Raw genomic sequence first — 14,893 nt, 5'->3', positions numbered from 1 at the left:
TACAAAAACATACATTGATTACGCATAACATGTTACTTTTATTTATGTGATATTTAACTATGAAGGTCTTTGTAAATATCGCTTTTTATTAATGTCAATATTCATACAAAAATTACCGCATTTATTCCAACATATAAAACATTCTTGAGTCCTTGAAATAATGAAAGAGATGCTTGAATATTTAGTTACGAAGAATAATATAATTTAATTTGTAGCTACGTTAATTGTCCAATTAATTAAAAAAAATTATATATATCTAACAACGTACAGATGCGTAAAATTCGGCTCAAACTTTTTCTATGTGTAGATGATAGTTTGTTGACATCAATCAACTAATCAACTTGTTATTCGCGTAAAAACAGAAAGATATTATCTTATCGAATATTTACAATCTTTTTTCCGTGGTGCAAAACTTAGATAAGCTACAAATCGTTAGCTTGGAATTCGAGAAGAGGAAGAAAAAAATAGTCAAAATAAGGGAATAATAAGAAATTATATGTCTTTGTCTTATATATATATATGTGTGTGTGTGTGTATATATATATATAAGTCTGATAAAATTACTCCATTATGTGAGAAAAAATTTTATGATAAAAAGAAATTAGTAAGAAGAATAATTTTAAACTATACATCTTATTTCAAACATGAAAAACAAATAGTTACACATGTATAGAGTAACTTTATCTTGCATATTTTCAACTTATCATTACAGTTGATATCATTCGCTTCTCTATATACAATATAAAAATGATAAGTGAAAAGAATTTAATATTTTTCAGTTGAAGCTCAAAAGCTTTGAGTTTGCATTACAATTATTTTATTGATTGACGTTTACTCGGTTGTATCTGTAAACATAAATAGAATACAAGATACTCACGCTGCCTTATGCACATAGACAAATGAAATAATAAATACATAAAAACGACGCCAAATCTTGTAGGCAACTTCAATGGAGTCCGTGCTGACCTGTCTATTTCCTATATAATATTTTATCCTTTTTTGTACATCGCTTTTGTGAACACGCTGAATCATCTTTTATAAATGCATTGATAATATTAAATAGATAATAGTGAATATGTCAATGAAAGAGGTAACATCTGTTGTAATAATGTATGCTTTTATTGCCAAATAGTTTGTTCATATTCAAAGTGCTAATAACTCAGCTGGTACTTTACGACTTTACAAAAAACAAAGGCGTGCAAAAATTATATATTTTTTTCGTGTACTGGTTTTGTTCTTCGATACACCATTTTATTAAAACGATCAGTTGATTGTGACACTTCCATTATTGATTTCAGACACTTTCTTACACGCTCTGAAAAAAATCATTTTTTGTTACCTCGCATGACCGATAACTTTTTGATTTCCTCGTTAATAGTTTGTTTAATCAGTATTTCCACACTTTATCGATTTCTACTTGTTCACCGCTTAGAGTCTACGTTACTTAATAAATATTCAGAAATTTTTAACGAACCACGGATAATACTTTTTGTCCTCATATTTAAATATGATAATTTTTTTTTGATGGAGTATTGCTACAAATCAAACTAAGTGATCTGCTAAAGTATCTTCGAATATAAGAACTTGTACTATCCCGATTCCGAATTGGCACCGCATGTATTGACAACTTAATAGCAAAAATGCACAATTTGTATCATCTCATCATCATCGTCATCATCATTCTAGTGAACATTGATTTGAGTTTATTAATGCCTTGTTACGTCGCGCAAGCGAGTAACTAAATTTCGTAGCGCATGTTTATTTTTATATTGACTAATTTTGCAAAAGTCTACCAACGAACCACATTGTCCTGTGTCGAAGACTAAACAAAATTAAACACTGACTATTTTTGCTCGGGACAACTTTATGGCTCTTCGATACCCTACTTTACAACTAAATAACAAACTAATTCCGCACCATTGGTATGTAAAATTGTCACAATCACCTATCCACCCATCGTAATTTTTATAATGTTTACCTTTATTTAAACATTTTGTTACAGTAATCGTTTTTTTAATGATGATTAAGTATATTGGTGTATAAAAATTTTTCCTTTTCTTTGCGGAGGACCTAGCGGTTGAGATTAAAAAGTTTGTTAGATTGTTGCTTTGCATTCTTAATATTGAAGAAAGCATTGCATTTTCTTTAGTTTACGTCGGTATGTGTACTGGATTGATCCGTAAGTTCACTTTAAAGAAATGTACTCATACTTATATACTTTTACAATAAACGCGTACGTATATATTATATAAAATTGATACGTTACATATAAAATTTCTTATAAAATCGTTCACTACAAGAGGCAATAGTTTTCAGAAATTTCTCAAGTTAAACTTAAGTAGATTTTGTTTTCTTTGTATGCTGGGATAATCGGAAGTGGAAGACCGTGCAGGCAGACCGTAGAGAAGAAAACGTATTTGCGCACATGAAATTTCATTACAAGTTACTGATTAAAATAAACGCTTTGACTCTTTAGATTAAAAAATAGTATGATCATGTCTCTTTGTAATTTGATTTTTATTGTGTTACAAAAAATAATGAAAAACCACAAGTGTTTTAAATTGAATTAATTAATGTAATGTTTCATTTTTTAGGTTTAATGAGATAATATCTATACAAATAGTCACGCGCGCGCATACATCTCCTATATGTAAAGGAAAATAGGTAATACACGTATAGGTACCGCTGAAATTTTCAGTTAAATTTTTTGAAACTCAATCAACCATACATACTCTACATTTGTACATAGCACACCAAAATCACGGGGAAAAAATAGGATCCAATAAATTAGTTTAATACCATTTTATAGAAACGATTTTGACTCTTTCAATCAAGTCCTTTCTTTAAAAATAATTTTTACAAATTTACGCTCTATCACAGCATTGAGTTATGATACTTTTTTTCAATTGTTTAGCCTGTAAAACAAAGCTAACAAGTACTTGCATAATTATTCCGACATCTATCTTCCATGTTTAGAACAATAATAAAACTATTACGATGGATAGGATTAACCCTAAGGTAAAGAAAATAACTTTAAATTCTTCTCAACACACCAATGTTTCGCTGAATGTTTGTCAGCTTTCTTCCTAATTAAACATCGGTATATTAAGAAGAATTTAAAGTTATTTTCTTTCTCATTGAGTTAACCCTTTCCATCGTATTAGATTTGTTATTGTTCTAACAAGAACATGCCTCTAATTTTTATGTTTTCGTATTTAAATTATAGAAATTTTCATCTTTTTTCTTTCTCAAGTATTTCAAAGATTCGTATCATTATTCTGGCTATCGGAATCCTTATTTGTTTCACGAAATAATTGCTTCTCATCTATTCAATGCAACGATATTTAACTAACACATTAAATCGTTTTCTTCCGTGATATCATGCATACTCGGGGCGAAATGAAGGAGATAAATTTTTTCGATGTTTTAATTATATTTTAGTGTGCTATATAAATATGTAAAGGGATCTTAACAACCAAGATATTTACAAGTGTCTACGATATCCTAGAGAAATTTAAAAAATGAGGATAGAGTCATTAAAATCAAAGTTGGAACTACGGCCATAAAATTATGCATTGAATGGAGTCACAAAACGATGTGCGATTAATTTAAAAAATCAATATCAGCGTGCACCAAGATGTTTTAAAAGAAACTTGAAACAACAACGAGTAGTAGAATAACTACACATAATTATGAGTATCAAATTTACACATGGACAAGGTATTATTCTTATTTAAAGATAAAGAAAAGAGAGTAAAAAATAAGCTTGAGGGGCCCTAACAACAGTTAATCCCATTCCGTGCTTCAAATTGGAGTGATGAAAAGAAGAAAACACGTCAAGAGCCTAAGGAGGTAGGTGATCATTACGTTCTGATCCAATACGCATAGCCGAATACGACAAAATTTCACCTGCTGCACCACCTGCTTGGCCTGCAATTATTTTCAAGTTTTAAAACTAGCTAGCGCACCAGCGGGATTACAGGCGAACGTTTATACTTATACGAGTTATTAAGATTAGAGACTATTAGGGGGGAAAGATGTAGAGCTATTACTGTGAGCCAAGCTGAGCATTGAACCGCTGAGACTTTCGTCGTCCGGGTAAGACTCTTTTGAAGCTTCCGCTATTGCTAGTGCACTGAAAATACAGTAAAATTGCTTCAACTAGGCCACGTGATTTTGATTAAGTTTTCAATATATGATACTCACCTAAAACCGATTCTCGCACTTTCCTCGTCAAACTGATGCAGTTCGCGATCATGCTTTTCTTGCAGTAGCCGTATTCGTTCACTGCGTTCGTGCAATATCTTTTGCGTCTCGTCCTCGAGCTTTTTCTCGAGAAGCGCTCGCCTTACCGATACGCGATCCTCAAGCTCGCGGCGTTCACGATCACGTTGAGCTTCCGCCTGCATTTTATTTTTTGACTGATACGCCATCAAGAGTTCTAGCTCATGATTTAATCTTTGCTGCAGAGCAAAAGAAAAACCATTGATAATGATATTGGATTGCCAAAGTTATAATGATTGTGGGTTGTTACAGTTACGTACTTTGAGAATCTGGCACTCGATCTCTTGTGACTCGTCCAAACGAATACTTTGTTTTTGCAGCATCTCGGCGATACTTTGCTCGTATTGTTCTCCCAGTAGCGCGAGTTTACGTCGTTGCTCCTCCTTCAACTTTTTAATAACAGCTTTTTGTTCATCTTTTGGCGTCGTTTGCAATATCTGGGCCTTTAATGCCTTGTACTGGCGTGTCTGTATTTTACAAGTTTCTCTAAATTGCTTTCTTATCTGCATTTCCTTTTGCTGAAAATTATTATAATTATATTATAATTATTGTAACGATAAATTTTGTCTTTAATCGTACCTTCAGACTCTTGGGTTGTTGCTTGAGCTCGAGCGCATGCTTCTTACGTAGATCGCGTTCGGCTCGTTGCATATAATCCCGCTGATTGCTGAGTTCGGTAGAGTGTTGTCGATGGATTTGTTCTTCGCGGAGAGCATGCACTGCTCTTTGTTGTCTATACTCCAGCTCTTGCGTCTTCTCGTGATGGCGCAAAAGCATTGCATGAGCTTGCTCCAATTGCTGCTGCCTCTTATTCAGCTCCTGCGTTGCGGAAAAAATGAAAGCACATTGAATTCTCAAGTTACAAAGCTACAAGAATTAAAAAGGCATGGTGACGGTTGAAAAAGAGATCAGAAAGTACATACTTCTCGAAGAAGCTCTTGCTCGAGCACATGAAAGGCAGTTAACTTTTTTCTACGGAATTTTCGCATCTCAAGATCGAGGTATTCCCTCTGGCCGCGCGCTAGTCGTTGCTCCTCTTGTGCCTCGTGCTGCTTTAAACTATCCTTTTGGCTTTGAAGAGTTGCATCTCGCTGACGCTTGGGAGTAACCTCATCTTGCGAGAGTTCCTTCTTCCATCTTTCTTTGTACGCCTGCATGTGCAAACATACGACAAAAGTCGATTTATAAATAATTAAGGTTAGAGCTATGAATCATCCGAGAAAACCGAACGAGTATAATCACCTTGTACTCTCGCTTTTGCTGAGCTTCGAGCGCTTTTCGATCGGCCTCGTGTCTACTGGTTATTTCTTTATGAAGCTTTTTTTCTGCGTTTTGATTTTGCTTCAACCTTCGTTCAAGCTCCTGGTGGTGTCTGGCCTGTAGTTTCTCGAGTTCTTTACTAAATTGCTGCATCAGACTCTCGTATTCTTTTTCAAGCAATTGCTTATGAGACTCCATTTCCATCTTGCAGCGTTCTTCCAGTTTGACCTATAATAAAAGTTTGACCTATGTTAAATTGGTTCGTTGTGCAACTACTGCAAGTTGGTTTGCCAATCTTACTAATGCGCCATGATGCTCCCGCCGCATCCTCTTATAACCGCTCATTTGCTCGTGCATCTCCTCCTGCATGTGCTCTTTTTGTTGTTTAGTCACGATAGAAGTTGTTCTTATGGTGGCAAAGTTGTTGGCCCCATGCTCGAGCAGATTTTGAGTAAGACCGCCGCCACCGCCAGACCCAATTTTATGGCCGCCACGATTTCTCACGGAACCAACCGCTGCCGGGTAATCATTCGAGTCAGCATTTGGTAGTGGTAGGCTATTGGTTGAGGAACTCTGCGAACTGGCCGACACACCCATCGAGTGTATCGAATGCTCCGAGGTGATGCTGTTGCTTTTGCTGCTGTCACCACCTGTTTGTTCGTCGGGAGTGTCTGTTCATAAGAATCACGGTCGCTTTCGTCTTTACAAAGTATGAATCGATCTCAACGACAGCTAGAGACGCCTTTTCTTGCGTCACTGCGTTACATACTATATTAAGTACTTACCGTCGGCATCGCCAACTTGACTTTCCGTTTCGCAGGTATCGATCATAAGGATCTTCTTCATCTTACGGTAATTTAAATTATCTAATTCTCGAACGGCAGCTTTTGTCCTCTGAATGAGGTCTATCAAAACTTGAGGGGAGCGCGTTCTCGTCACAAATGGATGCTGCTTGAATGAGGGAACAGAAGAAGAGTGCATTTGAAATTGCATGAAAAACATAATTCCGAGTCTCGGCTTGCACGAGAACAGAGAGAATACTCACCGATAACAGTTTCCCGGAAGTTGGCCTTTCGCTGGGACTTTTAGTAAGGCAGACCTCGACAAAGTAACGAAACACGTCCGTCCACTCGGCCGAGTTAAGAGTCGGCCTCTCATTTTGGGCAATATGATAGAGAGCACTCATTGCGTTCATGTTAAAATAAGGCGGTTTTCGTTCGGCTACAAAGTAAACAAACATGTAATCATTGTTTCGCCCCGACGACGCGCGAACATAAGGCGAGTAGGAAGCACGCAACAAACGCACCCAGCTCGATGCAGGTGATGCCCAGAGACCAGACGTCCACTTTACCATCGTACTGGCCCTCATCCATGGCGAGTATGACCTCCGGTGCCATCCAATAGGGCGTACCAACGAAGCTATTAGCCGGGCACTTGATGCTCGCCGAGCCGAAGTCAGCCAGCTTGACCGTGCCGTTCTCGGTTAAGAGAATGTTGCCGGCCTTGACGTCCCTGTGGATGCGGCCAAGCGAGTGCAGGTAGTGCAGACCGCGCAGCACGCCCTCGCAGATGGCGGCGATCTCGTCCTCCTTGAGCGGCCGCTTGTGCACCTCGATGATGTCGGAGGCCGAGCCTAGGCAGTACTCCATGACCAGCCAGGCGGTGTGGTCCCTAAGATAGCAGCCCTTGTATTCGATGGTGTTCGGGTGCTTGAGCTGGCGCAAGAAGCGGATCTCTTTCAGTATGTCTTGCCACTTCTCCATAGTCTGCTTGCCCAGGTACGACATCTTCTTAATAGCCACGATCTCCTTGCTGAGCAAGCATCTCGCGTAGTAGACCGCGCCGAAGCTGCCGTGGCCAATCTCCCGCAGGTCCTCGAAGATCTTCTCCGGGTCGTTCTTCTCGAAGAGCTCGGCGATCTCCGGGTCCTTGAGGCTGCCCGGCCTCGGTACCACGGGCGGCATGATCTGACTGTCTCGTGTGCGCCCACCACCACCACCGGCGGCGCCCGCAGCCGCGGCGACAGCGGCGGCGTTGACTCTTCGCTGTTGGCCGATGCCGGCCCCGACACTCGCTCCGCCGCTAGCCTCGCCGCCAGCAGCGCCGTCGATATCCAGCTTGTTGAACTGCTGCCTGCCGTTGCTGGCCGCAGTCGACGACTGCTGCTGCTGCTGTTGTTGCTGCTGCTGATGCTCCTCCACCCAAATCTGCGCCAGTTTAGCGGTGCTAGTCTCCCCAACTGTCAGTCCATCGCCCTGCTCTCGCTGCTGCGACACCTGCTGTTGACTGTAAGTTGCCTGCTGGCCTGTAGGCAACGTTCAATCATACGCTCAGCGCTGCTCTGCGTACGGGGACATACGTCAAGGCCAATCGAATCATTAGTGACCTTTGCTTTTTAGTCATTCTCTCCGCCCCTCCCCTCTTTTTCGCATCCACGCACAGAAACACTTGCTGCCGCAGTAGCAGAGGCAACAGAACTTTGCGGATCCTCCGAGATAATAGGGGCAAGGAAAAGGTGACAATGCTCTAGGGTGTACTGGTGTGTCCGTCCCCCGTACTTATTTAAAGATGAGTGATGACAAAGACTATATTTAAACATTTTGTTCCCTGAGAGAATTCAATTGATGTTATCAGAAAATAATATGCATACCAGCTAATTCAACATCTTGTGACAACTCTTATCAAGCCATCTATAAATGAAAAAGACTCATTGCGACAAAGGTATGCCTTGGCATGTGTATTTGTCACTCGAAAAAAACATCATAACCATCATCATTGCAACATCGATACACTTACTACATGCTATACCCTGAAAAATGATTTATTTTTATATAAATTGAATTGATTTACTGACATACGTCTAGTCAATTCTAATTTATTAATCAATAAACACAAACAATTATTCACAATTGCAGGTTGAAAATTGTAAATTTATTTTTGGCTATGCAATAGAATGGTGATCTGTACTTGGATATCTAGTTAGTTTGTCTTTCAACTCAACACAAAATGTTTGTCAGTGGCAGGATAATATCAAACAATAACTATCATTAATAAAAATACCGATGAAAGCAATTCAGAGCAATATACGTAAAGAAATCACTCACAAAGCATTTAGAGATCAGTAGCGATCCAAGATAAGTTCCATGTCAAAACAAATGTTCCTACCAGAATCTTCATTTAAGAGAAAACTGTCATCAAAACTCCAGTATGAAAAACAATGAAGCAACATTCCCTGGATACTAGTATAGTGCTGGACACTTTTAGCTGAGAAAACCTGCAAGAGCACATGGAACATCAAAGGATCATGATTCATCCACAGAACGAATCAGCTCAATCGGCTCGCGCACAGTCACGGCAACAGACTCCAAATCCCAAAAGAAGACTCCGTAATTGTCGGTCGAGTTGTTGAGACATACAAAACAAGCACACTAGAGAACTGTGTGTATGTACGTGTGTGTGTGCGTGTGTGTGTGTGTGTGTAAGAGAGAGAGAGAGAGAGAGAGCGAGAGAGACGGAGACTGAAAATCTGCAAGTTGCGAGAAAGAGAAAGGCACGTACACGCGAGCATTGGAGCAAGAGAGATGAAGATAAAGGTGAGCCCAAGGGAGTGGACTTTTAGTACATAGGCTCTGATCTTTGGATGTATTATTTTTCCAAACTCTCACCTCCAAAATGGCGAGATAAAAGTATACGTGCGCTCTTGGCCACCGCTGCCGCCGCTGCAGAGGAGGCATGCGCGCTTCGCGGCAAAGTTCACGGCTGCTCTCTGCTGCTGTCGGCTCTAGCATTCATACGCCCGCATAAACAGAGGTATAATACTCACTTAAGCTAGAAAGCCTTGACGACCGGCTGTGTCATCCTCGAGGACGACGACGATGCTCTACGAGCGGGGGCGTCGCTGTCTGTCTGCCTGCTTCCCTGTTTGACTCACTCACTCTCTCTCTCTCTTTCACACCTATATACCATTACTTGGCGCACCGAGAGCAGAAAAGCACTCGGGATGATAACTTGGCTAGGATACTCTCGTCGGTCGCGGGTGCGAACACTAGTTGCAAAGGACGACGAGCGTCGTCGGCACAGCCGCGCGAGAGAGCGAAAAGCCCCCGGAAAGTACACGCCCCGTACGTGTCATGCAGGCGCGCTCGCAACACAGTCTTCTCTCTTTCTCTCTCTCTCTCTTCGTCGTCGTCAGTGCTCACGCTCAGCTCACTTGCAGCACACATATAAACATGTACACTCGTACGAATACACTATATAGATTATATAGCAGCCAGCACATCTACAGTCACACGCACATAATTTCCCTCTCTCTCTTTCTCTCTCTCTCTCTCTCTCGTTTTTCGCCTTCGTATTATGGAGTGAGTCGCTGCTGCTACACTGCTGATGTGTTGATGGTTCCGCCTCTGTTCTGTTCGGCCACGGCCAGCAGATAACTACAGATGAGCGCACGCAGCCCCGAGCTTTAATTTGATGTACACTTCAACAGATCGCCGACAAAATTGATGTTGACCGTATGTCTAGTCATTCGCATTAAATCGTATGTTCCATAAGCTGTCAATATTGACGATGCGAACGAAATGAAAAAGATTGAAGTTGATTGAAACAAGTTAACAACAATGAAGCAGCTGTAACCAGCAGCCTATAATCTGACGTTGACCTGACGACTGTCCGATATACCGCAATCACCATGCAATGCACGATAAACCACTCGGTCTTGAGACGGTCAACGTGTCCTTCCCCTCCTCCTGGAAATCCTGCGCAAATTGAGGGTGTGTACTCACTGTTCTGTGTATGTACGTATTTACTCAATAAACATGCATGTAATAAATGAAATGAATAAAAATTACTTTTAATAACCTTTATATTAACTTATACAAAAGATATATCATTTTCCCTGTAAACTATTACAGTTAACGACTATTTATTGAAATGTACATTTACATGCCCGATTTTGGAGCATGTTCGATTTCGGAGCAAATTTCTTTTATTTATTGAATGATATAATAGTTACAATTATTACTTAGTATAAAAAAAATCGAAACAATCTGCAACTACATGCAAAAGTACACATAAATACCTTTACGCATAAATTAATTTCGATGCTAAATTATTTTCGAATCATTAATTTTTCAGTAAATAAATTACGCAGAAAAGAATGAATAAAATATATATATATAAATAAATATCTGTTTACCATAACCACGCTTAAAAAGTATACTCTTTTCTATGCACAATTCTCGAAAGCATGTACGTGAAGCTCTTAATAATTTTGTCGAGATTTTTTATATTTTAAAACCGAATCATACACTTTCCATTGTATTTGTCATTCTTCTTTTATTTCACTTTTTCACAAGTTCCTGATTAATATGTCAGACTAATAAGAACTTTTTCTTTGCTTCGACTTATTTGCTTTAATTTCATCCGCATTAAAGACAAAATCAATATTCAAAGGTGAATAATATGTTTACTTTACGCTGTGAATTGACTTTTTAATCCAATATTATTGCTTGTATAAATAAATACATAATATTTGTAACAATTAGAAGAAAATAATTAATATTTTGTGAAAAAATTATAAAAATCGAAGATATCATTTAATTAATTTTCTTTTTTATAATATCCATAAGCTATGATACACAAAGTATTTGTAATTAGGTTTATAATTAAAACTCATTGATTTGAGAATCAATCAATTACGTTTATTTATTTTTTAAACAGTATATTTCTTTTAATTTAAAAAACGATTCTACTGCTTTTGCTAACTTATCTCCAACAAGTGTACTTAATCCATAATTTACTATCCACTAAAGCAACAATTATAACAAATACAAATTTATAACAAATTAACATTAAAATAATAATAATGTTCAAAAAAACTGAAACATTAACAATAGTTAAGTTTATTAAAAACTAGTGGAATTGCATTCAAAAATTTTATAATTGTTACATATAAAAAACTGCTGGAATAGTGTACAAATACACCTGTTTTCAGTTATATTACCTATAGTTCTTTTCGCGAGCATGGGTGTAACTCATCACATTTCATTTTTTATTTTATAAATGCATCCTTAAACAAATATAATATTTTTTTCATTTCATTTTCATATTAAACGAATAATAATAAAAAAATAATTTTTGTCAAAATATGAAAATTTGACGACGAAAATATTCTATTTTATATTTTTGATGTAAGAACGCCATTTTCATTCTTGTTATTTAGTTATTTTCTTCTGAAATATTCATTGAATCGAATCTCTGCATATCTATAAATGAAAAATAAACTTCAATTAGTGTATATACGACTTACAAGATAATCCCATTAGATAAAACGCCACCCTGTTTCTCGAAAGAAATTTATTTTTTATCGCATTTTATATCATCAGGTGCCATACAACATAATTAGTTTCAAATCGAAACAAGTTTTTTCTGCTTTGCTTGATCTATTACCGAATATTAAAATATGCTAATACAACGTAAACATTTTGTGCTTCTAATATGCATTATTGTGCATATTACATTAATTTTATTACTTACTCTAAAAAGTCAAAATCAATAAGTGAGTATTGACTCTGTATAAGAGCCCAGCATCCCCAGAAAAAATGTGTCAAAAGTACAAACTGATTTACTTGATTATACAATTTTTCAACATCTTCTTTTGGTATCTCAGCAGATGTATTTCTATAAGCTTTCAAGTATATGCTCAACCAATGCATTTGTAATTCAATATCAGGATATAAAGAAAAATCAGGATTATCCACTCCTGTGTAAAGAATTACAATATATTATAAATATGTATTTCATGTGAGATTTCAGTTCTATTTATAAATGTTTACCAGCAAATTCTGCAAAGTGGTTTGCAATGTCAAAACTTTGACAGTTGTATGCAGCATATTCAAAGTCTATAAATGTTACCTTGTTTTTCTTTTTATCATGTAAAATATTCGCCAACAGCAAGTCATTATGACAGAATACAATAGGAGAGTCTAGCATTAAAAGCTTTTCTTTTAATAACTGATATTCACTAAGAAGAATGGATTTAGGCTTGATCAATTTTTCAAATCTAAAATATTACAACATTAATTTAATATACAATAAAAAAATTATCTTAAGACTTAATATCAAGTTGTCAATTAACTTATTTTGTTTTCTCAAATCACTAAAATTTATTGGCATCATGTGCAGGAATTTTTCTGTTTTTTCCCATATAATTGCCTTATTGTAATGTTCATCAGGTGTTGGAGGCTTTAGTAAATGCATTTTAGCCATAGTTTTAGCAACTAATTCGTACACTTCTGGTTCTCTTACAGTTTTTACTGTAAGAGTATTTCCCTCAATGAATTCGTATGCCATTCCATTACTGAATGTAGCATAAATGGAATGTGTAAATCCTGATTTATTCAAACTCTATAAGATGCAAATAATAAATAAATAAAAATAAAAAAATAAATAAATAAAAATAAATATTTCATTTGCAATGAAGGAAAGACAGATATACCCTTATAATTTTATGCTCTTGTTTTCTATCAATTAATAAATCTGTATTATGTCCATAGACTCTCACCAATACCATTTGGTTGTAATTATTTCTAGGGTAAATTCCTACTAATTTATTGGAAATGCCATTGGTAAATACCTTGAACATGAAACGAAACAAAGTTCTTAATTAGTTCTTATTATAAATGTGTTAATACATATTAATTTGATGAAGAGCAAGAATTCAATCAACAATAAAAAAATTTCAATATTAGATAAACCTTGAAATTGTTATTTGAGTAATAAAATTTATTTAAAATACCTTATGAGAAAGATGATCAATAGACCAAGAAGGTCGTATACGTTTTACTATTTCTATAGCACCAGTTATTAAATTGTCATCACTAATACAAACATCAAAATGTGGCTCCTCCATTATGAAGTATCTTTTCTAAAAGCAAAACTTTTATGTACATAATAATTTAATGTATGAAATTATATTATAATCATTTTCAAGTTTTTCAATAAATGTGAATATCATATATAAGTAACAATACTATTTTTATGTTGTTATTTCAATTTTAATAATGTGAAAATTTTCAGAAATATTTTAATGCTTTTCATTTTTGTATTTATTTATTTTACTTTTCATTTCATTCTAGTTTTATATAAAAGTTAAAACCTCTTTCAACTAACCTACTAATTTCTATCTTATGACTAGATAATATCTGCTGATTCTAATTTTACGAGTTGTTATCAGCTGGCAGTGGGTGTAAATGAGGTGGCCTGATAATGTTTGACTTTTCATTATAAAGACTTAAAAAGCTTGCTTCCATCGTATAACTTGAACAAAGTACTGTTTGTTCCTCTTCTGTCTGTTGCCTGTAGTCTGAACTGTCGCTTGACGGTACATGTGCTTATATGTGTGTAGGTTGCATGCTGAGGCATAATACCTGGAAACGGAATAAATTCTCTTTATTTCTATATGTTACATACAAAGTCCTTAGTTAATTCTATTTATTACATAAATAAAAAAATTGACATAATCGATATAATCTCACGATAATATGAATTATATAAGATTTACATATATCGAAAACGATATGTGTTTGTATGTACATATATTTGTTTTATACACAGTTTATATTAAATTTTTGAAAATGTGAAATCAAAATTTGATAATAATTAAGTAAAATGAAGATTTTCTAAAGATATAGGAAAATAGTTGATAAAAAAGTTAAATAGATCTTACAAGCATTTATATTTATATTGAATTTACATTAAGAATTGGAAAAAATATAGTGATTTCAAGACGTAAATGAGTACAGGATAATAATTTTACAAAAGACCTCTAACATAGTAAACATGACAAAACAAATTTAACAACGAGGATTATAAAAATGCAATAATATGTTTACTACCAATAAAATGTAATACTCGTGATCGTAAAATATATTAACCTTTCACAGCGCCACTATACGAGCTTGCGGATCTGTGTATGCATAGTATAGTATAGTATTGATATTAAGTATTGCATATATACGTTGTAGTTTTAATCGATGGAGTAACTTACCCTGCATCATTTTCAGCGGTACAAGTGTTAAACTCGACATCAAATAGCAATAATGATTTATATGTACAATGGATGTATGTATGTGTTAATGCTATTTACAAAATCGCCGTATTATAAAACCTAGATTCTCGTGGATGGCAAAACAGTTATTGCGATATGTTGACTGTTTTACCGTAAGAGTATCGATGATTATATATAGAGCTTTTTAGTACGCTGACAACTGTTCCATAGTTTGAATATAAATAAAGTAAGAATGGGATATATTAATATATGAATTCAATTCATAAATATCGCATCTTAAAT

General features: G+C 35.8%; 2 protein-coding genes across 6 annotated transcripts; both read right to left on the bottom strand.

The window, feature by feature from the left end:
• Positions 1-708: 708 nt before the first annotated feature.
• On the bottom strand, positions 709-7,849 carry LOC131669785 (serine/threonine-protein kinase Tao). 3 transcript variants are annotated; one of them, XM_058944918.1, is made up of 11 exons: positions 6,851-7,647; positions 6,590-6,765; positions 6,330-6,495; positions 5,845-6,215; positions 5,527-5,772; positions 5,208-5,435; positions 4,864-5,103; positions 4,545-4,802; positions 4,207-4,463; positions 4,003-4,135; positions 713-3,930 (listed from the first exon to the last, which is right to left on the bottom strand). In XM_058944918.1, the coding sequence occupies exons 1-10, from the start codon at positions 7,506-7,508 to the stop codon at positions 4,015-4,017; spliced, it is 2,721 nt and encodes a 906-aa protein (XP_058800901.1). In that variant the 5' UTR covers positions 7,509-7,647; the 3' UTR covers positions 713-3,930; positions 4,003-4,014. The 3 variants fall into 3 exon arrangements, with proteins under 3 accessions (XP_058800903.1, XP_058800902.1, XP_058800901.1); XM_058944920.1 differs by having other exon boundaries at positions 709-4,135; positions 6,851-7,849; XM_058944919.1 differs by having other exon boundaries at positions 712-4,135; positions 5,845-6,194.
• Positions 7,850-11,228: 3,379 nt separating this feature from the next.
• LOC131669710 (ethanolamine kinase 1) lies at positions 11,229-14,726 on the bottom strand. Of its 3 annotated transcripts, none has more exons than XM_058944798.1 (8): positions 14,591-14,726; positions 13,714-13,970; positions 13,340-13,480; positions 13,040-13,177; positions 12,680-12,948; positions 12,378-12,604; positions 12,079-12,304; positions 11,229-11,807 (listed from the first exon to the last, which is right to left on the bottom strand). In XM_058944798.1, the coding sequence occupies exons 3-8, from the start codon at positions 13,451-13,453 to the stop codon at positions 11,765-11,767; spliced, it is 1,017 nt and encodes a 338-aa protein (XP_058800781.1). In that variant the 5' UTR covers positions 13,454-13,480; positions 13,714-13,970; positions 14,591-14,726; the 3' UTR covers positions 11,229-11,764. The 3 variants fall into 3 exon arrangements, with proteins under 3 accessions (XP_058800781.1, XP_058800779.1, XP_058800780.1); XM_058944796.1 differs by having other exon boundaries at positions 13,340-13,468; XM_058944797.1 differs by lacking the exon at positions 14,591-14,726 and adding an exon at positions 14,478-14,509 and having other exon boundaries at positions 13,340-13,468.
• Positions 14,727-14,893: the final 167 nt, after the last annotated feature.

The sequence above is a fragment of the Phymastichus coffea genome, unplaced genomic scaffold (genome assembly GCF_024137745.1).
Source record: "Phymastichus coffea isolate CEN01 unplaced genomic scaffold, Cenicafe_Pcof_1.1 PCOF00096, whole genome shotgun sequence".
In the NCBI taxonomy this organism is placed as follows: domain Eukaryota; kingdom Metazoa; phylum Arthropoda; class Insecta; order Hymenoptera; family Eulophidae; genus Phymastichus; species Phymastichus coffea.
This window is presented reverse-complemented; position numbering and strand designations above follow the sequence as displayed.

Excerpts from the sequence above, each read along its gene's own strand:
- LOC131669785 (XM_058944920.1), bottom strand. The coding sequence starts at position 7,508 with ATGCCGCCCGTGGTACCGAGGCCGGGCAGCCTCAAGGACCCGGAGATC. Across the intron at positions 5,436-5,526 it reads AGCAAAAGCGAGAGTACAAG|GCGTACAAAGAAAGATGGAA; the intron begins GTGATTATACTC and ends TTGCACATGCAG. Across the intron at positions 5,104-5,207 it reads AGCAAGAGCTTCTTCGAGAA|GAGCTGAATAAGAGGCAGCA; the intron begins GTATGTACTTTC and ends TCCGCAACGCAG.
- LOC131669710 (XM_058944798.1), bottom strand. The coding sequence starts at position 13,453 with ATGGAGGAGCCACATTTTGATGTTTGTATTAGTGATGACAATTTAATA. Across the intron at positions 13,178-13,339 it reads TTGATCATCTTTCTCATAAG|GTATTTACCAATGGCATTTC; the intron begins GTATTTTAAATA and ends TTCATGTTCAAG. Across the intron at positions 12,305-12,377 it reads CCACTTTGCAGAATTTGCTG|GAGTGGATAATCCTGATTTT; the intron begins GTAAACATTTAT and ends TTCTTTACACAG.